We start from the raw sequence: 26116 nt of genomic DNA, 5'->3' as shown, positions 1-26116 counted from the left end.
ATTTGAGAGTAATAGAACAATATCCACTTATCCATTTATTTATAGAAATGTACTGGATAGGTAGAAGAAAAGATTTAAAAAATGAGAACTTAACTAATACTCATTGATTTTTTTTAATAGGCCATATATATCACCACTGAAATAGAGTTTGAACAAAATAGGTAAAAATAGATACCTTGGATTTTTTTTTTAAAGTTTATTTGCAAGGGTGCTTTTATACAGTTTTGTGCAATATACTTTCAAAGGATGTAGGATAGTAAACTTGCGACTTCAATAGTTCAGTATATCTTCAAAACATAAGAATATTTAGGTGAAATAAATTTAACAGTATCTTTTTAATGTGGCGCTTTCATTTATTTCTGATATCTCATTTAAAGTGAGATCATTAGAGTATGTACAGAAGCTGATGGTCTCAGAAAATTAATTTATGCAATTTGTAGGAAACCTGAGGGAAACAATTTTAATTGAAAAAGGGAATAACTTTTTGGCATGGTTCCTGCCCACAAAGTGTGTTTGCGTTTCTCCTAGTACTCTGCTTTGTATATTACAGAGTAATTGCTTAATAATGTTTGAATAAATAAGAATTGAGGAACTTGGGTATAAAGGTTGTATAACCTGTTTTAAGATGTTTGAAAAACTAACTGTGACTTGATTCTATAGCCTTATGTTCATTGATAGGAACCTTAGCTTCTACTTTGAACTTTCAAACTATTGCTCTTTTTCTATCAGGTATAGCATATGCCATTGTATTCCCAGGTTCTGGAAATTTTTAGTTGGTTTTACCTTTGACCTTTTCCCTTCTCTTTGGTGAATAAATAGATGTGAAGTGTGCAGTTGTGATGGTAGAACTACGTATGCTTGCTTGACAGAGCAGGTTTGGCTTATGACCAGGAAGCTATATCTTCTCTCCCCTCCCCCCAACTTAACTATGTTCTTCAGAATCAGCTGGTGTTTCATGGTGCATCCTGGGAAGGGAAATTCCTATGTCGTTTAAATTGTAGTAATGGATAATCTCATGAGATGAAAGTGATCAAATTGCATATAGTTGTGAATGAACTTGTTTCACTGATTAACAACAGTATATATCAGTTTGAAGCCTATAGAACTGACATTTAACTAAGTCACTTAATGCTCATTTTGCTCCTCAAAAATCTTGATAAGTTGACTCAGCATAGTTAGCTTCTGATTATAATTGATTGTATCAAGTACAATTAGAAGGGATTTGGGCTATCTAGTCCCCTTATGTTATAGTTGAAGTGATTTGTCCAAGGTTACATTAAAATTACATTATTTTGAGAGGTTTTATTGAACTTTGCACCATATTCTTTATTTTTTAATTCTTTTTAAAAATAATTTTATATTTTAAATATTTTTATAGTTTTATATTTTATATTTTTAATAACCCATACCTTCTGCCTTGGGATCAATACTATGTATTGATCCCAAGGCAGAAGAGTGGTAAGGGCTAGGCAATTGAGGTTAAGTGACTTGCCCAGGGTCACACAGCTAGGAAGTATCTGAGGTCACATTTGAACCTAGGGCCTCCAGTCTCTAGAACCTGGCTCTCAATCCACTGATCCATCCAGCTGCCCCCACCATATTCTTTAAACTTCTTGTACTTGATCTAATATAAAACTTAGCATTGAGCCTAAAAATAACTTTAGTTTCTAGACATTGGATATGACTTTCATGCTTTTTCTAGAAAAACTGTGATAGTGAATTTATCTTATTTTCTACCTTAGACTTTGCTTCCATGCCTTCCTTTTGCTGCCTCCTCCTCACACTGTTGCCATCCTAGTTTAACTATTAATTACCTCCTTGAACATTACTCTCCTAACTGGTCTCCTCCCTATAAACCAACCATCATATAGATTTAACCATGTGTTTCTTGTTCTTCTGTACTCCCAGTGACCTGTAGGATAAAATATAAACTCTACCTGGCATTTGAGACTTTCTGCGTTCTGTTTGAGTTGTACTACAGTGCTTACTGTTCCAGTCAAAATGGACTACTTAATTATCTTCAGGTTTTATCTTGCACAGACCATCCCTTGTGCCTGAAGTACTCCCTCCACATTTCTACCTATCTAATTTTTTTCCCCTTTATTCAGGGTCTAGCTTAGGTGCCCTTTCTCCAAGAAGTCTTGTTGGATTGCTACCATTCATATTCATCTCAGCTAAAAACTGCTCTGGCAGATTTTTCTTACATCAGTGACTGGGTCTGTTTTTGGCCTTGCAAAATCTACTTTGTACCTTTATGGCTCTCTATATCAGATCAAGTGAGATAACATATGGAAAGTATTTCACAGATCTTAAAGTGATATATAAATGCTATTATTACTACAAATTCCATGATAGCAGAGATTATTAATGTTAATTATCCTTTCTTGCAGAAATTTAGCTAAAAAAAATTGACCTATTCCCCAATCAGAAATTATAGTTAACTATGTTGAGATTTTGTGTTAAAGCATACATATATAATATTGGGCAGGGAGAGGAAGAGAAGCAACTTTAACTGGAACAAATATTTGAAAGGATGACATTGGTTCTGGATACTTAAATACAGTTGTAGAATTGTTTTGTTGTAAAATTTCCTTGTACATTATTTTTCAGATATTGTACTATTAAAAATTCTAAAAGTGAGGCAGTTGAATCTTGAATGAAGGAAATAGCATTTATTAAGCACTTACTGTGTATCTAGCACTGTGGCAAGCTCTGGGGATACAGACACAAAAAGCAAGATAGTCTTTGACTTATAGGATCTTACGTTCTAATGATTGAAGATAGATATTAGAGAGTGGTAGCTAGGGAAAGGTGTTTTACCTGAGAAGTCATAGATGGTGAATAGAGCAATAGAGCAATTGATCGATATGTCCTTCCTGGGAATGGTATTGTGAATTTGATTTCCTGGTCCTACTGTTAGAGGTGGAAAAGGGGGAATAGTGTTATAACCTTGTAATGAAAATAGTTGGAGAGCAGTGTGCAGCATGGTGGTTCTAGGTTAGTCTATTTTTTTTTTAACACTTACTTTCCATCTTAGAATCAGTACTTTGTATTAGTTCCAAGGCAGAAGAGTAGTAAGGGATAGGAAAAATGAGGCTTAAATGTCCTAACTAGGGTCACATCGTTGGAAGTATCTTGAAATCAGATTTGAACCCAAAACTTCCTGTGTTTAGGTCTGGCTTTCAATCCCAATCCACTGAGGTACCTAGCTGCTTCCTAGGTTAGTGTGTTTTGAGAACTCTCACGGATCATAAACCCCAGAGCCCAGGTTGGGAATAGACAACCACATCACAGGTGATTTAGGTAGGCATGGTATGAAGAGAGCTGGAGAATAGTAGCAGATAACATTTTGGGTTTAGACTTGGCTAGTTACAGGGAACTCTTATCAGTAAGGAGCATACACCCTAGGCCTGGAAGGGGCCCTGTACATCTAGTCTAACTATTCCTATTGGATTAGGCGTTGGAAGACCTAAGTAGGTTCTAATTCTTACTCTACTAATTAACTAGGGTTTTGGCCCTTGGATGAGTCCCTTAACAACAATGGGTATAAGTTTACTCATCTATTATATAAAGGAGGTGGGTAGAAAGAGGAAGACTAGGTGATTGTCAAGAGTCCTTACAGTTTTGATAGTCAGTGATAGTGAGATGGCATGGTCCAGTGAATGTAGGCTCAGAATAAGGGCATTTGGATTCAGGTCCTGATTCACTTAAAGCTGTGTGTTTTGAAGGTTTATTCCTGGACTAGGAGACTGCTAAGGCCCATTCCAGCTCTAAATCTAGATCCTCTAGACTATTCCTTTCTTCTTTGTCTTAAAAAAATTCAAATATTCTACTTATGTGAGTAATCTTGCTGGAAATTGTAATAGCATAAGTTTATGTAACAGACAGTAAAAATTGAAGGGGTCTAGAACGTGTTGGTCATAGTCTCAGTGTATTTAGAAAAACAAATACAGAAAAGCTGCTAAGTATACCAGTAGTAATGTTTCCTTCATAAACTAATGGCTACAATAAAGCTTATACATAGCTTATCTTGTGGTAGTAATACATCACTTTGGTAATTGCTAGGTTTTAGGACCTAAGGAAGAAGTGCTCTTGCAGTACTACATAATGTTCCTCTTTAAAAAAAAAATATTTATTTAATTTAGAATATTTGTCCATGGGTTACCTGATTTGTATTCTTTTTCCTCCCCTCTTCCCTCCCCCCTCCTATAGCCAATGAGCAGTTCAACTGGGTTTTACATGTATCATTGATCAAGACCCATTTCCATATTATTAATATTTGCAATAGAGTGATCATTTAGAGTCTACATCCCCACTCATATCCCCATAGAACCATTATTATGTTCCTCTTCTGCAGGGATCTCTCCGGGCTATCTGTGGAAACTTAAGACATTACCTTTGCCTTGCATCTGAAATAATATGCAGTGCCACTTAAATTAATAATGACAATTTTTGAGTCAGCAAGGCCACTCTATGGATAGAAAGCTAAGATGGGAGGTCCTCCTACATTCAAATTTGGTCTCAGACTCTTCCTAGCTATGAGGCTTTGTGAAGTCTCTTAATCCCAGTTGGTTAGACTTTACTGATCTTCTGCCTTGGGAACTGATAGTTAAGATTCAAAGTCCAAGGGTAAGGGTTTTTAAAAAATAATGACAACTTTGATATAATACTTTATTTTGAATGACAGTTACCCAGGGCTGTGCTTTGGACAAATGTTAGAACTCCCAAGTGCCTGTTGAGTGAAGATAATAGGGCTCCAAGTTGGTCTATATTTGAAGAGGTTCTGGTAGAGAGGTACAAGATTAGGCTACTCCACATTGAAATCCCTATAAATCCCTTATAGAAAAGGTGATGGAAACAGTAGTAATACAGAAGGAAAATAGACTCTCTTACAAGTGATATAACCGACTCTTGACTACTTGTATTTGTGTTCTTAATATGCATCATTGAGAGAAAAGCTAATCTAGTCAATTTCCAGTTTGTTTGCTTTTTAAAAATAAAATGATAGTTTCCAAAAGAATCTATGAAACCCACATGATGATTCTAAATAGACAGAAAAACTTTGTTTTATTAGTATTTTACAAATGCCCTTCTGAAAGGGGTTGCTTTGTCTTCTCACAGAACAGTGAATTCATAGCTTTTTATTCATATGTAGTCCTTTGTATTAAATAAGGGCACTGTCCCTCAATATAAATTTAGCTGAAGCTGATATTTAGATACTTAATTCCTTAAACAGTAAATTCTTGATGCTCCCTCCATTCTTGGCCAAGAGCCCACAAATATCCTCAAAGCTTTAATTTCAGTTTGTGATGCAAGTCCTGTCTTTCATACCAGAGAACCTACCTGACTTTGTGATATGAAATTTCAAATTTTATCTCTCATTTTCTATTAACCTAACACATCTTGAGTGTATATGATCTGAATTTAACAAGTTAAACTACAAAAAAAAGTTCAGTTGACCACATTGACCAAGAAAACTTCATGAGCAAGATAGACTCCAGTAGCATAAGGATGAGATCTAATATACATAGATATGCACAGTTGGTATTTCCTGTTCTTTAAAACAAAACAAAACAAAAATTAAGAATTACTTTATTTGGCAGTTATTGAAATTATTTGGTTTTCTTTCTTTCCTTGAAGAGGGAAGATTATGAATAGAGGCATATCATTTAGTGGAATTCAATCAGATCCTGACCCCCAAAGCAAACTTCTCTCCACCCCCCATACCAGACCAGGTTCACTCAATATGATTACAAACCTCTATGGAAAGCCAGGACACAAAAATACTTCTTTTTTCTAAATAATTGGGTAAATATGATCTTTTAAGTTTTTAGGGGAAAGCAGTTTTTTTTTTAAGTTTTTTTTAAGGAGTTATTTGTTAAAAATTGTTTCTTTTAAAGAAATGATATTTTAATGAGAGAAGGGGGGGCAGTTAGGTAGCCCAGTGCTAGATCTGAAGTGCTAGACCTAAAGTTGGAAGGACCTGGGTTCAAATCTGCCCTCAAGACACTTTCTAGCGTTGTGTGATCAGTCACAACTCCTGTTGCCTACCCCTTGCAGCTTTTCTATCTCAGATTTAATTCTGAGTTTAAAAATTGGGCTTAAAGTCCACCCCCCAAACCTTGAAGGAAATAATTTCTTTTTATTCAGTCAGCATACATATGTTGTAGTGAAGTGCTGTTTGTATTTAGAGATATAAATCAAACTTATTAGTTTTCTAGCTGAGTTCTCATTGCTTTTAGGTGGCATAGTAGGAACTACAAGGTATAATAATCTTGATATAATTAGAACTCTTGAATGTCTATCTCTATGGTTTGTTATACCACTTATAAAGAGAATCATTAAGTAGTTTGAAAATGAAAAAAAATTATGTTTAATTATTAAGATCTTTTTTGTGTACTTGTTCACTCTCCCTACCCATTTCCTCGCTACCCCACCCTTTGCTAAAGTTAGTGTGTCAATACTAGCTGTGAGGCAAGATGGCTGTTTTGGGAGTTTTTTCTCTACAATTTTTAGGTCTGTGGTGACAGATTTTTAGTTTATGTAAGACTTGTAAAGCATATTAAAAGTTCCTTTTTGGAGAGAAAGAAAATCATTAGTAGTACTTGGAATTATTTCAGAGCCATATAACCTATATCCTAACATTTCCATGTAATTTTGTCTTTTGAATAAATTTTCAGGACCTTTTTACATCTTCATTTTCCCTTAACTTTAGCTTCAAATCCTATCTACTTTCACCCATAAACAAAAAAAGCTACCAATAACCCCCAACTTCACTTAGTCTAATCCTCTTTAGCTACTTACTGTCTTTATGTATTCCCAGAAAGAGCCTGCTAAGGTATCATGAAATACAAAGTATTAGTGTGACATGTTGGAAATATATGGCAGAGGTAAAAAATAATTGAAACTACTTAACTTCCATTTTAATTTAGTATACCAAAGGATTTATGCTGTTTTTATAGCCAAAAGCACTAAATACTCAAAACAGCACCTTACAACAGGATAGGTCATTAATGCATGTACCTTGAACATCCTTGAATGAATATTTGAAAAATACAAATGGACCAGCTTTGAATAATTCAAAGATCCTTGACTTGAACAGCCAGAGACATTCAGGAAGTGCTGGGGATAGAATACCTGAAGGCAAGGAAGCCTGAGCTCAAATGCAGCCTCAGACACTTACGAATTGTGTGACGCTAGGGAAGGCACTGTAGCATCTAACTTGCAGGGTGGTTGTGAGGAACAAATGAGATAATATTTATAAGCACAGTGTTTGGCACATAGTAAATCCTCCCTTACTCTCCTTTTTAAAAATGAGGAAATTGAGGTCCACTGGGGTCATGGTTGATAGTAAATATGAAGAGCCAGAATATAAACCCAAATGCTCTCGCTCCAAATCTTGGAGTTTTTTCCCTCAATACTATGAACATTTCCATCTTATCAAGCTCTTTCAGAGTTTGTCACTTTCTAGCAATAACCTTTAAGTCTATAAGGTCATATCTACATGATGAAGTATTATGGTGTAGGACTTTAGAGAAGACTAGGTATCTTTGTCTCCCTCATACCTCTCAGTGTCACCAGTAGTTGAAGACAGTCCTGTTCCCAATAGAAGAATATCCTCTTTTGGCTAAGAATATGTAATGGCTACACTTTCCTGATAAAATCTTCAAACATACTCTCAAAAGATTTTGGTCTTACAACTTTAAACATATCTCTCTCCTCCCTGCCTGCCCCCCCCCCCACACACACACACACACACTTTTTTTTGGTCCAGTCCTGTGATTTCATTTGTATAGGAGATGCTTGGTGAGGAAAATTATTCTTCTGATGAAACTCATCAACTGTTCTGTGATTGTGACTTGCTCTGGGTCACACAGTGTCAGATGCAGACCTTTAATCCAGGCTTTCCTGAATCCAAGGCTGGCCCTCTATCCACTGTGCCATGCTGTTTCTTTTAAAATGTTTTATAGGAATGTAGAATAATAAATTACTTGAAAATAATTAAGACTTATTATCATCTGACATTTTTGTCTGAATAGAAAAGGAATATGTTAAGATTACCTTGATTTTAAGTTGTTTTAACATCTGATAAGATTTATTTATTTATTTTTGGGGCCCTTACCTTCTGTCTTGGAACCAATATGTATTGGTTCCAAGGCAGACGAGTGGTATGGGCTAGGCAATGGGGGTTAAGTGACTTGCCCAGGGTCTAGCAAGTGTCTGAGGTCACATTTGAACCCAGGACCTCCCATCTCTGACCCTGGCTCTCAATCCACTGTGGCTGGCTACCCAACTGCCCCCCTGATAAGAATTATTTTAGATGTCAAATAGGAAGACATAGGTACCAGTCACTAAATCTATTTAAAATTATTGATTCTAAACCCATAAGGAAAAATCTCACTGTGTATACAAAGATCTGACCAAAAGTTAAAATTGTGTAGTCTGAAATTTGATTTTTTTTTGCATGTAAACACTATTGAATTGATTTTGCTTTCCTCTGCAAGTTCCTAAAGTAGTTTGCCAAGCTGTATTTCTCCTTGACTTCACTTAAAAAAAAATCCAAGTTAAAGAACTGAGCCATAGAAATAACTGTTGTTATGAGACTTTTAAATTTAAGAACTTGACTTTAAAATTAATTCAGAATGATATTTAATACATTTTCCTTGGATTATTTAGAGCTCTGAAGATCTTAAAACCCTCAGTAGAGCTCTGCTTTGGTTCTTACAAAGATTGTACAAGGAGGACATCAGAGTAGTCATCTAATCTTCAGGCATCTCAGGTGCTGCTTACTCTTGTGAAGACTACCCTGATTCCCTAGTGCGGTAGTGGCTTAATCTCCTCTGATTATTTTGGGTTTTTGGATGCATTTTTCCTCCATTACTATACTATACTAGAGAACAAAGACAGTTTCATTTGTTAGAACCTACCAGAGAGCCTTATTCTTGTTTGGTACTTAATAAATAATTGGTATTAATAAGTTAATACCAAATCAAGTGGCTTTATATATAAAGGCTGTAATAGACTCAAATAATTAGGCTTGATGGTGTGATTTTTATGCAAATATGAAGTTTCTTATAGGCTTAGTAAAATTACTTTTCTGCTCATTGTAGTTAGGCAGGTACCTAATTTTATTATTTGTTTTAAGAATTGCTTAGAAATTAAGCCTCCTTTCTATTTATCAGTCTCTAACAGGTACTTGAATGTTTCAACAGCCAGTTTGGAAAGGGAGGAATAGTGATGGTGGAGAAGGAGGAGTTCTTAGAGAAAGCAAATTTTCAGTCATTCATTAACATCTGAAGCTTTAGTTCAGATATGAAATCTCATCGTGTTTCTTAATAATGCTACATCACTTTAGTAGTTCTTTTCTCTCCCAGATCTTGAGTGAATTTCAGTCATTTTGTAGGCATTCTTTTCACTAGTTATTGTTGACAAACTAGAAAAATCTTACAATACTTAGATGCATCTAGGTTTCTTAGAATAATAGACAAAACCAATTATTTCTAAAAAATCTTTGACCTCTAATTGTGCATGAACATATTCCTTAAAGATATTCAGTTTCTCTGCTTGGTTAAAAGCTGTAGAATTTTTAAAGATAAAATGCTGTGCTTGTGAATTTGCATTTTTAGTTCTGTTGAATGGTTCATGCCTTTCCAGTTTCCTTTGTAAGATGAACTACTTCAAAAGAAAGAATATAGAATAGGAACAAGTTTAGTTGATACTGCTCTCATATCAAAATTCAACTGAACAGTATGCCCATTACCTAACATTGTTACAGCAAGGAATTTAGAGTTTTATAAAGATAAACCTTTGAGGTTCTTTCTACTGAGAACAATGGTTGATATCCTGTTATCCTCTGAATTTAAGGAATGCTGCTTTCTCAGCATTTTTCTTCCCTTCCTTTGGAAGAACTCAGCAACTGTAGTTTCATATGACAGAATCTGCTGACTTCCAGGAAGAACTCAGTGGATTGACTATTGTCAGCACATTTTCATTGGAAGTTATAGTCAGTCTCTTGTTGGAGAATGTTGTGAAATAGAACTGTGCTAAATTAACTCTATAGGATAATTACTTCAGACACAATTACCTGCATTTTGATATTCCATTAGGTTACCGTGCCACAATATAATAAAGACCTGAATTAAAATGTAAAGAATTCCAAACATTAAATGTTGGAAGAAAAGGTAGCATAGTGTATTAGAATTGACCTCTCAGTCATAATTCGTCTTGTCCCTGACACATAATAGCTATGTGAAAATCATTTAACCTATCAGTACCCTAGAAAACTCTTTGAAGCCTATAACTTAAATGGCAGATCTGCATATGTCAATGTAATTTCTACTGGTAAGTTTCTTATACATATGAATTCATGTCTGGATCAAAAAAATAAAAAAACAAAAACCCTTACCTCTGACCATTTGAGTTCTGCTGTAGTAAGAGCTATTTTCATGTCTTTATCAAGAATCAAAAATACCTTTTTTCCTCTTTGCAGAAAACTTACAATAGCGGAAATAGCATTGTATGTAATTTCGAAATAGTTATTCATAGTTCATTTGAGCTAAGCTAACATTGCCTTTATATTTGAACTATCCAGGCAGAACAAAGAGGAAGGATCCTAAAAAATGTAAAGGCTAGCATTAATTGTGAAACCAGTTCATTTCTTACTGTCACATATGCAAGATGGGTACAGTATTTAAGCTAAAGCAATGAATCATTGAGTTCTTCCCTAGAATTTCTATGGATATTTAAAGTTCTAGAAATTGCTTTCCAGGAACTGGTACAATTACAGTAAAGCTGTTTTCTGTTGACTTTACTTTTCAGATGTGATCATACATGACTTAAGTGCCTCTAGTAGAAATCATTACCCTGAGCCATTCTGTTTTATTAGCACTGACAATCTTAAGTATGCCATTTGTAGATACATAAATCTGAGATTGAATGCCAGGAAATGCCTACCTGAGTTGCAAGAAGAAACTTTTAAATTTTGCAAGGCAAAAGACTGGAAAATACTCATCTGAACTTAGCTATATGGTATCCTTCTAAAACCCCATTTAAAGGGATAATTAAAAAAAATTTTTTTTAAAAAGGGATAATCTTAAACTAATTTCATGATGGATGTTAGTCATAACTAAAACTGCTCATATATTATTTTCATCCTTGAATGTTGCAGTAAAATGTTTTCTTTGCATAAGAGTGGATTCTGTGACCCCACCAGTTTATATATACTTTTCCAGATGGTTAATTAGAGTTGAGGTACTGCCTGTCCATCCTGCCTCCCTCCTACCTCCAGGTGTGTTTCTCAGTAGACCAGAAGTCTTCAAAGTAGAGATCACAAAGTATGTGGTCTACCATTTGAAGGATGAAAATATGAGTTATATTTCCCCTATAAGGAATATTGTGGGATCTGCCATTATTCCAGTATTCTTTGTGCTGGATAAAACTCCCAACCTTCTTACTGGTGAGCCACAATCAGCCTTTAAAGACAATTAACACCTAAACATTACCTAGCACCCATTGCAGGAGTAGAAAAAATCCATATGTCCTTTCCTGAAGATCACATTGTAGCCCTGAGAAATGGCATTTGGAAGGTGGACTTTGTGATCTTCATTTGGAGTAGGACAGAATAAGTTACACAGTGATGAGTAGGAATGGATAGTTTATATAATGTTCATTTCAGATCTCATTATTTACATACAACTTTTCCTAACTTCTCAGTTACTGTGAAGGACCTTTTGTTTACTAGGTTCACAGTTTTGGTGTTCACTCCTTTTTTCTCACCCAGTTACCCACTTGTCAAATGTAGTTGTTTATACATTTTGTATCTCTCCCCATCTTTCAGCTTAGATGAGCACTACCGTGGCTGAAATGTCTTCATCTCTGATTTGGATTATTGCAAAAGCTTTTTAATTGGTTTCTCTTTCTCTAGTCTCCACAGTCCACCCTCCACAGTTGTCAAAGTGATTTTCCTAAAATGTAGGAAAATGTCATGTCATTTCCCCACTTGATAAATTTTAGTAGCTCTGTATTAAATTTTCTTATCACATATTCATCTTTATCTCATCTTTTAAAAAATGTTTTAAGTTTGATAATGTATGTGGTAATAGATATAAATGTATGTAGTAATAGATATAAATGTAATAGATATAAATAATTTGCAAGTAAAGGTATACATATTGGAAATGTGTGATAACAAATTTTTGGAGATGATTACTTCAGGTAGTTGAGCTAGTAACTTTGTTAGGATGGCCTGTGTCTTTCAGACTAAGGGCTAGAAGATTTCTTTTAGGACTCTCTTTTTTCCTAGAAAACATTAGGCAAACTAAAGAACAAAGTTTGGAGTTGCTTTTCTATTTTAAAAAGGCTAAACTTAGGTAGAAAAAACTAAGTTTATGATTTAGGACAGAAATATACATGAAAATATCCTAGACTTAGAACTTAAAAAAATTTTTTTAACAAGTTAGAGATTCAAATAATCTGCATTTGCAGGTACCTGAGATAACATTTAGCATTTTCTTCACCATTCTTATTTAATTTGAAACTCACATATGAGATAGGTAGGTCTGATTATATTAATATCTGTTATCTGCTTAATTTTAAAAGTGTTGACTTAACTGAAATTAGAAAATATTGGGAAGTTTTGTGTAGTTATCCGGAAGAAAGAATTTTTTAAATGACTGACTTGAACATAATCTGGGGCAAAAGCTGCTTCTAATGATTTTCTTCTATTTGACAACCTCTTTTTTTGTTTTTTTTTTTTCAGCTTTTAGCCTTGTAGGGCAAAGTTTTCCACTAAACTTTTTTTTTTTAAAACCCTTACCTTCTGTATTGGAATCAATACTGTGTATTGGCTTTAAGGCAGAAGAGTGGTATGGGCTAGGCAATGGGGGTTAAGTGACTTGCCCAGAGTCACACAGCTAGGAAGTATCTGAGACCAGATTTGAACCTAGGACCTCCCATCTCTAGGTCTGGCTCTCAATCCACTGAGCTACTGGGTTGCCCCCTCCACTAAACTTTGTTTTGCCTGTAAACTTCATATCTCAAACATCTTCAGAGCAATTAAAAATATTGGTGCCAAAAACTTAATTGCCATGATTGAATTTGGGAAGCCTTAGAAATATTGTTAAGCAATAGGAAATATGGTTAAAATTATCTTGACTGCATTACACTAACAGGAAATCATAAAATAGCACCTATTTAAAATTTACAATCTTCCACAAGACTTTCAGAAAAATTGGGAAGCAAAAGTACCTAGAGATCACTAACCTGTTATAAGACCAAGTGAAATTCACAACCATTTCTCTAAATAAACATCTTAAACAGCTGAATTCAGCAGATAATAAAATGTTGATTTAAAGACAATGTAAACGTGATACCGTTGGTATTTTTAGTATAATTATTATATAACTGCTGTAGTTGAACTTTCAGCTAGAAGGACGTGTCTTCATTAATAGCCTTCAATTCAGCAAGCTTTTGTTAAATTCCTACTGTGCTGGGAGGAGTTCTTTCCTAAAAAAGTTTACATCCTGTTGACAGGAAATATCTATGTGTAAATAAATACAAAATACAGACAAGGTAAATAGTTGTATGTCTGGGGAAGTTGAGGGATTGTACCCCTTAATAACCAGGTAAATTAGGAAAAGCATGAAGTTGACACAGTTTAGCAGGGCCTAAACGGGGTGCTGAGGACTTCAAGAGGCAAAAGTGAGGAGGGAGAAATTTTCATACATGTGAAAAACTGTGCCAGAAATAGAGAACAGACATCCATGTCCTGGAAAATGTAGACTAGCTTAGCTGAAATGTAGAAGGTATGTAAGGGGTATTTAATTGACCTGGAAAGGTAGGTTGAAGCTTGATGGCAAAGTTTTTGAAATATTAAACATAGGAGTTGACATTTTATTCTAGAAATAATAGGGAATCGTTGAAGTTTCTTGAGCCAAGGGAGTAACATAGTTATTTAGAGATTAAAGGAAAAAAAAATATCTGCTAGAAGATGTTGATGTGGCTCTGTTAGGCCATGAGTGTCTCTGCTATATGGTAACAACTGTCTTATAACATTTGCTTGGAATGTTGGGCATGGTGAAATGCTTCTTTTTTAGGAGGGGAGTGAGTGTAGTCGAGATAGAATTAACTTTCATTCTTATTATGATCAGGGAACGTGACTTTCATGAAATCACTTCATCTTTCCAGGACTTGGTTTTCTCAGTTGTAAAAGGAGGCATTTGAACTAGATATCCTCTAAGGTTCTCCTTCCAGTTTTTTATCTATGATTCAGGGATATATAGAGCAGTCAATTCTTAGGGTGGGTGACCTTTCAGAAACTGAACTAAGCTGAGGCATACATTTCAGTAGTAGCTCTTAGAATAAGCATTGGCTATTGAAAATGTCCTCCTTATGCTTCTCTATCATGCTAAAACTGAGAAATAGTTGATTAATAATTAATATTAATATGACCATAGCAGGTGTGCGCCCCTGCCCCCACACACACTGGAGACACCTTCCAATTAGGAACTTTGATCTTAAGGTACTTGGTCTCTTTATACTTAGTTTCTGGGATCTTGCAGTGAAGTGACAAACATTTCTTTCCTTATCTATTTTTGTTCAGTACGTATTGATACAGTTCCTGGAAATAGTTTGGAATATTATAGGTATGCTGTGAATGTATTGTTGTCTGTTATCAGACCCAGAGAGACTAAATGTCTTGCTTAAGATCACACTGTAACCAGTAGGATTTGAATCCAAGCCCTCCTCGCCTTCAAATTTTAACACTTTTCCCTCAGTGTTGGCTCTCCACTGAGTTAAGGAAGCGGATTGTTTTGTTTGAAGTATTTTAGGAAACTAATGGTGGTATAGATTAAGAATAAGCTTACATGCAAATATAGTTTTTGAATCGAGTACAAATATACAAGATGAGTTGATATAGAAACAATTTTATCTCTATTAAGTGAGGTGTAAAATAGATACACGAATGCCAGTATTATGTAGTTGAATGGGCAGCTTATTCAGTTAATTCATCAGTACATGTATCTTAGGTAAAATGAGTGGGGCTTAAAATTGAATAGGAAAAAAAGAGCATACTGGATTGTATTTGGGAATTTGTATAGTGCTTACAATAATTCCAAGTTTGTCCTCTGACATGTGTGGCCATCTGTTTAATGGTAGTGATCATTCAGTGATTTTACATGTCTATATATCATAGAAGACCACAATTTTGGAAATATCAAAATTGTAGTGACCCAAAAAAGAGTTGCATAGTGGGTGTGAGACTATACAGCATATTGCTAATGGTGATTTGTATGCAGGTAGTATAAAAAATATCTAGGAAATTTGTGTTTGGGAAAAGAGACTTGATGTGTAGTAAGAATTAAGGGTAACATAGACAGTGTGCTGCTGTACCTGCTACCCACAGTTTTAAGGCTTCAGCATGTTGCATAGATTATGGAAGGACTTGGGCAAAAATCACACAGGATGAGAAGGCCTGGCAGAGTTGTGATCTGTACTCTTGGAGTATCTGTGAACTGAGATTCATTGCAAATGCAAGTTTCTCAATTATCACACATAAACCCATATTATCTTCCATGTACTTGTGAATTCAGTGGAACAAGTGGGAGTATTATTTTACACATGAATCAAGTAGGCACTGAAGTCTAAAGTCATATTTCTGGATAAAGGGCTAGAACTTAATTTTCCTGAAGTTCATCTATAAGCTCTTTCTGCAGGAAGCATTATCTGGCATCTCTGATACCTCCTAAGACTAGAAAGCTACCAAATCCTCAAATAACAGTTTACTATTTCCGCTTTTTAAGCAATTTAATGAATCATGTTAAAGGCTTAAGCTGTGCAAGAGCTATGCTAGACATGGGGATGAAAGGACAAAAAAAATCCTTGACCTGGGAAAGCTTGCCTTCTATTGAAGACACAATATGTAACCAAGTAACTTTCTAGCTGATAGCTTGTGTTGCTTACCCTTAGTGTGTTTTATGATTTCTGGGTGTGCTCACTATATAATTCATCACTGAACAGTCCCATTCTTTGTAGAAAGCTCCTTTTGGGACTATGGGCAATTAGATAATATGTGACCACTTGACATAACATTTTTTACCTCCACATAGTCAAATGTCACAAGGTCAATTGTACTGGAAAGAGAAACATTCAATCACAAATCGAGAGCTGGAAAATAGGTACCTTAAAAGTCATTGAGTTCAGCCTCCTTATATTGTAGATGAGACCTAGGAAGGTTAAGGATTGCTCTGGGTCACGAAGCTTGAACATACCTGACTGAAGATTCAAGCCCAGATCTTCCTGTTTCCAAGTTGAGTGCTCTCTTGTGTATTAATGTCACGTGAATAGGATAGAATACTTAGTAATGCAAATCACAGAAATAAAAGATTTTTCATTTCTGTCACAATTGCTTCTTTGGCTTGGCGCTTGTTTCAGTAATAATTGTTTAAGAAATTTTCTGAGCAAAAATTTCTTAAATATAGGGATGTTGAAGCAATATTTCTTTTTATGAGCAAGCATTTGATAAATTTTGTGTTCTAGGTACTGCTGGGGATACAAAGAATGAAACATGACAAATATGGGGGAGGATTTTTTTTTTAAATAACTGTTTCAGGGACAGCCAAGTAGTACAGTGAATAAGAGTACTGGGCCTGGAGTTAAGAAGACCCATTTTCCCTGATTTCAAATCTGTCCTTAGACATTTACTTGCTGTGTAACCCAGGTCAAGTAACTTAATCTTTTTCCCTCAGTTTTGTAATGTATAAAATGAGCTGGAGAAGGAAATGGCAAAGCCATTCCAATGTCTGTGTCAAGAAAACCCAAATGGGGTCATGAAGGGTCTGACATGACTAACAACAAAATTGCAATATAATTTGTTTCCTTTGTAATCCTGTGTTTTACACATTTTTAAAACATGTGTCAGATTGCCAAAGGGTAGTCCATGGCACAGAATTTAAGAATAGAAGTTTAAATTGCATTTTAGAACTTTACATAGAACTATACCTTTTTAATTTGTACATTTATGAACTAGGTTTTGGTTTTACAGTCAGACTAAAAAACAACTCCACAGGATCTTGAATGAATGAACTATGATTTGTATGGGTACCACACCTATTTAAGGAGTGGTGATCTTTCAGTTGTATAATGGCCACCTACTAAGAGGTGTGGTTTCTACTTGCTTAAACAAGTAGCAGTGGTCAAAGTTTAAATGAATGTAGCAATATTCAGTTGCTGGTTTTATTCCTTAGACTGCCTTTTAGAAAAATGAAATCAAAGGCACATTTGATATATGTAATTCTCATGTTGCCCCCCCCCCAAATAAACCTATTACAATTACAGCTGTTGCTAAGTATAAAGGCAATATTCCTCAATGAATAGAGAACTTAATTTAGGAAGGCCTGGGTTCAAATTCCAATTTTGATTCATATTGGCTGTGTGACCTTGGGCAAATCACTTAACCTTTCAGTGCCTCTAGTCTAAGTGCCTTGTAGTCTAAGACTACAAGTTGAAGAAACTGGCTTGATTTTAAGTTGAGGGGGGAGAAGAGTTTGGTATATATGAGTATTGCTGAGAAATATGTAAATAAGCAGGTTATTATCAAACCTCATTTGGTCAAATAGCTATATGGTATTATTCCAATTATAACCGATTGGATTTCTTATTAAATAGGATAAAAATTCAGGAGTTGACCTTCCTTTATTGGAGGGGGGGGGGTAGGTATAATAGGAGAAGAGAGGATCTAGTTTATGGGTTGAAAATTCTACCTGGGCTTATCTTTAAGGTAAAATCAAATTGCTTTCACTCAACTTTTTTTTTTTTTTTTGCTCAGCATATAAAAAATTGTGAGACTTGACTTTCATAGTTCAGGTAAACATTTGACATGGACATTTAATGAAGGGTGAAGTGTACACCTTGTCTTATTGAGGTAGGGCTTAGGAGTATTACATGAATTTTGTTTTTTAAAGTCTTACCTTCCATCTTAGAATCAGTACTCCAAGGCAGAAGGGCAATAGAAATTAGGCAGTGAGGTGTAAGTGACTTGTCCAGGATCACAGAGTTAGGAAGTGTTTGAATCCAGATTTGAATTGAGGTCTTCCTTTTTCTAGGCCTGGCTCTAAATGCAGTGAGCTACCTATGTGATTTCTTAATGACAGAAGAAAAGTTCACTTTTCAGATGTTGTTCTTGCTTTAGCATTCTTTGAGATAGGTTGGGATAGTTTTTCCTATTTAATGAATTAGGAAGTTAATAAAATAGTAGCTATGCTGGTAGGTGCTGTCACATACTCCTAAAGCACAGGAGAAATATAATCCAACTAAATCTAGTGTTAAATGGAAATAGGACATAAAGTAAAGTGATAATGGCTAATATTTATATAACTTTTTGCATTATATTGTTTCATTGAAGTCTCATGATAGCACAATGAAGTATTAATTACCCTCGTTTTATAGATGAAGAAATAGAGGCCCTAACTTTGACTTGCACAGAGTTCTATAGTCATTTAAGAGTTTGAAGCAAGATTTGCATTTTGCTGCTTCTAAGATCCAATGCTCTAGCCACTATAAAGTGCTATTACAAGGATAACCTTATCATAATTCATTTAATTAAAAGCTATATAGCTGTTCTAACTGATGTCTCTATACTATATATACTTTGGCAGCTGTAAAAAGGGTTAACTTATCCTATTAGTGTATTTGTATTCCTAGTTATAGACAGTTCACTTGGCTCAATTCTGCTGCTTTCCAGTGACTAAATTGATAACTGACTGTTCCTGAAAGTTATTGAGGTATGAGAAGGAAGTAAAAGGTAGAGTACAATACACCCTCAAGTCACTATATAAATAAAGAACAAATAAAAAATATGGTGCTATCCTCATTTTACAGATGAGGACACTGAGGCACGGGGTTAAATGACTTCCCCAGAGGGAACTTGTGTTTTTAAACATGTTTTTTAAAAATACATATTTTTTTAAAGCAGAGCATTTTAAAATTTTTTTGTTTTCAAATTATCTCTTCTCCTTTCTCCTACTCAATCAGAAGACAGGAGGGGGAAAAAGACTATTAAAATTATATATAGTCATTCAAAACAAATTTTTACTTTAGTTTTTTTTTTTTTAAAGCAAGGAAGAGAAAAATGTACTCTGAAGCCATCAATTCTCTATCTGGAGGTGTGTGGCATGTTTCAGCATGAGTCCTTTGGAATTGTGGTGATCAGAGTCTGTTGAAGTTGATTATCTTAGTTAAAAATATTTATTAAAAAAAAAACAAAAAACCTTTACCTACCATCTTAGGATGTTTTGGTTCCAAGGCAGAAGAGAGGAAAGGACTAGGCATTTGGGATTATGTGATTTACTCAGGGTCACATAGCTAGGAAATGTCTGAGGCCAGATTTCAACCCAGGACCTCTTGCCTGGAGACCTGGCTCCATCCACCTAATTGCCTCAATTATCTTCTTTTAAAAATGGTTTTGTTTTTTTCCTCTCAATTACAAATGAATACAATTTTAACATTAATTTGTTATAGTTTTGTAGTTTCAGATTCTTTTCCCCCTTCATTCCTTCCTTGGGAAGGCAAGTGCTTAGATGCATATCATAATCAGTCATGTAAAACATATTTCCATTGATGTTGGGAAAGAAAACAGATCCCCAAAAAACCCCTAAAAAACAAGAATGATACATTCAGATTCTATCAGTTCTTTCTCTGAATGTGGATATAATTTTTCATCATGAGTCCTTTGAAATTGTCTTGGTTTGTCGTTTCATAGCTGACTATCATACAATATTGCTGTTATTTTATACAATGTTCTCCTGGTTCTGCTCATTTCATTTTGTGTCCATTTATGTAAGTCTTTCCAGTTTTTTTCTGAACATATAGATCACCATTTCTTATAGCACAATCATACCACAACTTGTTCAGCCATTCCCCAACTGATGAGCATCCCCTATCTTTTCAGTTCTTTGCCACCACTAAAAAAAAACCCAAAAAGATGTTATGAATTTTTTTTTTTGCAAATATAGGTCCTTTTCCTTTTCCTTTTATCTCCCTGGGGTATAGACCTAGTAGTGGAATTGCTGGGTGAAAGGATATGTATAGTTTAATAGCCTCTTGACATAGTTCTAAATTGATTGGACTATTTCACAGCTCTACCAACAGTATACTTGTTTTCTTACATCATTTCCAACACATCCTTTTCCTTTTCTATTTTTAGCCAACCTAGTGGGAATGGGAGTGTAACTCAGAGTTTTAAAATTTTGTATTTTTCTAGTTATTAGTGATTTAGAATATTTTTTCATATTATGTTGAGGTGTTGGGTTTCTTCCTTTGAAAACTGCCTATTCACATTCATTGCCCATTTATTAATTGGAGTATGGCTCTTTTCTTAGAAATCTTACTCTATTCTATAGGTATGTTTGTTTTTATATACATATGTATATATAAATGAACCTTTATCAGAAAAATTTGCTGCAAAGATTTTTCCTAGTTTCCTGCTTTTCTTCTAATTTTAATTGCATTGGTTTTATTAATGTAAATATTTTTAAGTTTTATATAATCAAAACTATCCATTTTGCTTCCTGTGAACTTTCTTTCCTTTGTTTGCTCATGAATTCTTTCTCCATCCATAGATATAATGGATAATTTCTTTCTGTTCCACAAATTTGCTTGTGATATATTACCCTTTTGTCTAAATCATGCAATTATCTTGGTATATATAGTATGAGAAAATGGTCCATGCCTAGTTTCTGCCAGATTATTTTCCCAACCATTTTGTTAAATAGCAAGTTCTTGCCTCAATTGCTGGGATCTTTGGATTTATCAAAAACTAGGCTCCTGTATTCATTTGCTTCTGCATATTGTATACCTAATCTGTTAAACTTCTCTCTTACCCAATACCAAATTGTTCTGATGATTATAGCTCTGAAGTATGATTTAAATCTGTTTGAAACAGACTCCCTCCTTCCAATTTTTTTTTCACTGATTCACTTGATATTTTTGGCCTTTTGTTTTTCCAGTGAATTTTGTATTTTTTCCTAGCTATATAAAGTAATTCTTTGATAGTTTGGTTGGTATAACACTGAATAATTTAGGTAGATTTGTCATTTTTATTGTATTGGCTTACCCTACCCATGAACAGTTAGTATTTTCCATTATCTAGATGTTTATTTGTGTAAAGAGTGCTTTGTATAAAAAATGCTTTGTTATTTATATAATTCTTATGTGTGTCTTGACAGGTAGACTCCCATGTATTTTATATGATGTGTAGTTATTTTAAATGGACTTTTCTCCTTCTGTCTGTTCCTGTTGTATTTTGTTGACAATATAGAGAAATGCTTGGTGATTTGTATGGGTTCATTTTTATATTTTACAACTTTATTAAATGAAGATTATTTTCTTGTTATCTGCACCTCCCCCCCCTGCCCCCACCCCTCCTCACTGGTCCAGATAGTTGTTAAATACTAGGTGATTCTTTACTCCTTCCTTCTATAATATATTCATAGTATAGAGCCACATGATTATTACTGCATTTTTTTTTTAACCCTTACCTTCCATCTTGGAGTCAATACTGTGTAAGGGCTAGGCAGTGGGGGTCAGGTGACTTGCCCAGGGTCACACAGCTAGGAAGTGTCTGAGGCCAGACTTGAACCTAGGACCTCCCGTCTCTAGGCCTGGCTCTCAATCCACTGAGCTACCCAGCTGCCCCCTGATTATTACTGCATTTAAGGTACCCTGGAGCTTCCTTCTTAAGTTATTTCATTATTTCTATTCCTTTAATAGGAATAAATAATATCCTCCTTTTTTAGTTTCAAGATAGAACAGGTATGAACATAGCTGTTTTCATGACTAATTGATTTATGAAATCTGAGAGTTGGACCTTAAGAGGCCACTTTGTCCAATCCTTGTCCCATCAAGATTCTCCCTAAATCTAGTACCAAAATAACGTAAAGGAAGTTGATTTAATAGCTAGTGATAATCAAATACTGTAGAAGTCTTCAGGTGTCCCAATATAGCATCCTCTTATAACTTAGTTATACCATAACTTATCACCCTAAACATAATAGCTAGCATTTATGTAGTGCTTATTATGTGCCAGATGCTTTGATAAAAGCATTTTAAGTTATCTCATTTGATCCTCACAAATACTTTAGGGAGTAGGTGCTAATATCTCCATTTTACAGCTGAGGAAACTGGGGCAAGTAAAAGTTGTGAGGCAAACAGAGAATATATAGCTAGAATCTGAAGCTAGCTTTGAACTCAGGGCTTCCTGACTCCAGACTCAACACTATCCACTGCACCACCTACCTACCCTACATTTAAGTGGTTCTCCATAACCAGCCAATGTTTCTGTTTATTTTTCAGTCATGTCCAACTCTTCGTGATTCTGTGGATCAAATTGTCCATGGAGTCTTCTCAGCAAAGATACAGGAGTGGTTTGCCATTTCCCTCTCCAGTGGATTAAGGCAAATAGATGTTAAGTGACTTAACCAGGTGTTATAACATTTATAAGTGTCCAAAGCTAGACTCAAGTATTCTTGACTCTATAGGCTTAGTGCTCTATCCACAGAGTTATCAAACTGCCACTATATTCTCATGCAAATACTTTTTTAAAAAATTACATTTTAAAGCTAGTTGTGACATATCTCTTAGTCCAATAGTGACCATTTATTTATTTATTTATTTGCTCATTCATTTATTTGTTTGTTTATTTTTGGACCCTTTACCTTCCACCTTAGAATCCATACTGTGTATTATGTATTAGTTCCAGGACAGAAGAGTGATAAGGGCTAGGCAGTGGGGGTTAAGTGACTTGCCCAGGGTCATACAGCTAGAAAGTGTCTGAGGCCAGATTTGAATTTAGGACCTCCCATCTCTAGGCTGGGCTCTCAATCCACTGAGCTACCCAGCTGCCCTGTGACCATTTATTTTGAGGGCCTAGTGAATATAGTTTCAGATTCTTTACCAAGACTTCCAAAGATGCTAGACAACCTCAAAACACCTTACTTTTCCAGCATCTCTCTATATATCATGCTATAAAGTAACTATTATTTTAGCATTCTCCAAACTAATGGAATCTTCCTTGCTCTTTGCTCCCTCACATCTCTGCTTTTTCTATATTAAAAAAAAATCTTTCTCAAGTGTTTTAAAATTTTCCTTGATCCAGTTAGTTACTAGTAATTCTTACATTGTTAGATCACACATGATACTTTGCCCCTCACTTTTTTATGTGAGTTTTGTACTGTATCCAGAATGCACAAAAGTGAGGTAATTGCCACAACTAGATTGTGAGCTTCATTAGGGCAGTTCATTTTTTCAGGCTATCGGGCACACAGTGTTCTGTGCCCATAAACAGTTACAGGTTTGAGAGATGAGAATATGGAGTCCCTGCAGATTATACTCTATTTATTGGAGGGAGAAATTGATGACTACATATTCCAATGTATCTTGCTTAATAGCAAGCAATATATATTAAATACCTACTTTATTCCATGTACTGTGCTAGATGTGATATTAAAATAACAGTACCTGCTCTCAAGGAGCTTATATTATGAGGGAAATGAGGACAATTTGCATGTATAGATACTTATAAAACAGATACCATGTATTCTGAAGGGAAGACGTCATTCTGGGAAGGGAATTAAGGCAGATTACTTACCAGGACATAATGTAGAACCATAACTGCTAACTATGGCACATTGGCTTAACAATTTCTGATTTCTAGCTGGGTATTTTTAATTCTGTGTTAAATTCATATGTGGACCTGGATCCAGCGTTATGTAGATTCTGTAAAGCAGAAACCATTACTGCCTTTTGTTTGTAATTGCCTTAATTTGTGTAATCAGGGCAGCAGGGTTTTGTTGTTGTTTGGTCTTTTCAGTTGTATCCCACTCTTCCTGATCCCATTTGGAGTTGTCTTGGCAGAGATATTGAAGTGGTTTGCTATTTCCTTCTCCGGTTTATTTTATAAGGGAGGAAACTGATATCATCAGGGTTGACTTGCCCAAGTTCACAAACTAGTGTCTGAGGCCAGATTTGAATTTAGGAATAGGAGTCTTCCTGATTCCAGGTCTATTAATCTATCCACTATACCACCTAGCCTGGCCTGTGGCAGTGGATAATGAAAAACTATTATGGCACCTGATATTTTAGAATATTCAATTAAATGTCTTTTTCTAATTACTTAATAGTAACAATGGTATTGACTGTGTAATTATTTTTTGCCCTATTCTCTATTAATGGATCTATCTTTCTTTCAGCTCCAGAATCTGGGTATCAACCCAGCAAATATTGGCTTCAGTACTTTGACTATGGAGTCGGACAAATTCATCTGCATTAGAGAAAAAGTAGGAGAGCAAGCCCAGGTGGTAATCATTGATATGAATGATCCAAGTAATCCCATTCGTCGACCAATTTCAGCTGACAGCGCCATCATGAATCCAGCTAGCAAAGTGATTGCATTAAAAGGTATAATGAACCAATATTAATATTTAAAATTATTCCCTTTGAAGATATAAATTAGTTTTGAATGTTAGTGTACTTGTTATATTTGACAAAAATTATCTAGATTGGCAAAGATTAAGCCTAATGTTGAAATTTTAGCTGTTTGTGGACTGCTAAGATTCTGTGAAACATGATTTTTAGCTATTGTTCAATACAATGGCATTATTATTCAAGTGTAGATGGGACTATATGATTTTTATCTAATTCTATTAAGAGAGTCTTTAAGACCTTAAGAAAAATTTAGAATAAAATATAGTGGAATTAGCTATCTGTATAATTAGACTTGAAATACAAACATCAGTTTTAATATCATGAAAAAGCAGAACATTGCCATTGATACCTTCTTGAGCCACAATGTTTAACTTTCCTCAGAAACTGAGGCCATTTAACTGTACTTCTTACAGAAGATATTCAAAGCTCACAGAATTGATACATGTAACAATTTTAAGTTCAACAGTCAACTTGGCAGTGTGAAATTTGAATCTCTTCATGCTATGGTTGTAATTAGTGTTACTGATTAAATCTAATTAGCTACATACTCCCTAGTTTCTTCCTCTTCAGTTCAAAAGACCTTTCTGAAGTTACCTACTTTCTGCAGGTTCTAGGGGAGATACAGAGTCTAGATGAGTCACTGTCCCTATCCTCACAGAGCTTATGTTCAAGTGCCTTTTGAAGGTACTCAAATATTTTTATTAGAATACTTTCTCTAACTGTAATGTTACTATTATATTTTTTAATGCTTTCTTATGTGTATGCAGATGGTGAGTTCTCTATTTAGATTGTATTAGTTATTGTCCTGTTCTATGAAAAGAAAATGTAATGAGTTGAAACGGTTTCCAGAGCTCATTACTATAGCATAATTAATAGGCATTTATATTAAACTTTTTTTCTTACTGTTTGAATGAAATCTAAGTTCTGTATGAGGAAGAAAGTTATGTCATTTCAAGACACTGTTTCCTACATGGCTAATTATATTAACTTTAAGCTACTTTTTATAAACAGGACTATAACTATCACAATTTTTCCAAGTCTGGTTTTTGCCTTTAGTGTGCTTTGCATATTGTGCAGGATGGAAATATTATTTATATTTTAGGGAAAGCTTTTCCCTATGTGACTAAATGGCAACAAGTACAAAATTATTTCTTGTTTCTCTTGGGAAAAATAGCATCTTATAGGAGCCAAATATTTTCTGGCCCAGAAATGTGGTCTCATATCTTAGCTGCTGATTCTTATCCTTAACTTCTAAGGACTTTGTTCTGATTACATATACATATAAATATAAATATACCTTTCCCCACAAATATATATGTCTAAACTAAGTTGTCTTTGCTTTTGGGAGACCATCAGGGCTCTCAAACCACATTTTTACATATGAGCCCTTATTCTGAAACCTGCAGCTAGCTCTGGGCACATTTCAGACTCAAGGCACATTTCTTCCTTCTGGGACTAAATGTAAGCTGTCTTATTGGGGTGAAGCTTGAACTTTATTCTTGCCTCCAGTATATTAACCATGTACTGTGACCTTTTCTAACCCTTTAGTATATTTTACCTTTCCTTGCATTTCTTTTTTCCTTTTCCCTTGTAATTTAAACCAAGTAGATGTAGCATGAATTCATTTTCTTGATATATG

At 34.8% G+C, this 26116-nt stretch overlaps 1 protein-coding gene across 2 annotated transcripts in view; it reads left to right on the top strand.

The window, feature by feature from the left end:
- Positions 1-26116, top strand: part of CLTC (clathrin heavy chain) — a 73788-nt gene that overhangs the window by 4212 nt on the left and 43460 nt on the right. For both annotated transcript variants that reach the window (XM_007481784.3, XM_016430314.2), the window contains exon 2: positions 24243-24450. In XM_007481784.3, coding sequence (XP_007481846.1) covers positions 24243-24450 — 208 coding nt within the window. The remainder of the gene's footprint in view (positions 1-24242; positions 24451-26116) is intronic.

The sequence above is a fragment of the Monodelphis domestica genome, chromosome 2 (assembly GCF_027887165.1).
Source record: "Monodelphis domestica isolate mMonDom1 chromosome 2, mMonDom1.pri, whole genome shotgun sequence".
NCBI lineage: Eukaryota > Metazoa > Chordata > Mammalia > Didelphimorphia > Didelphidae > Monodelphis > Monodelphis domestica.
The sequence above is the reverse complement of the archived record's forward strand: the minus strand, read 5'-3'. Positions and strand labels throughout refer to the sequence as shown.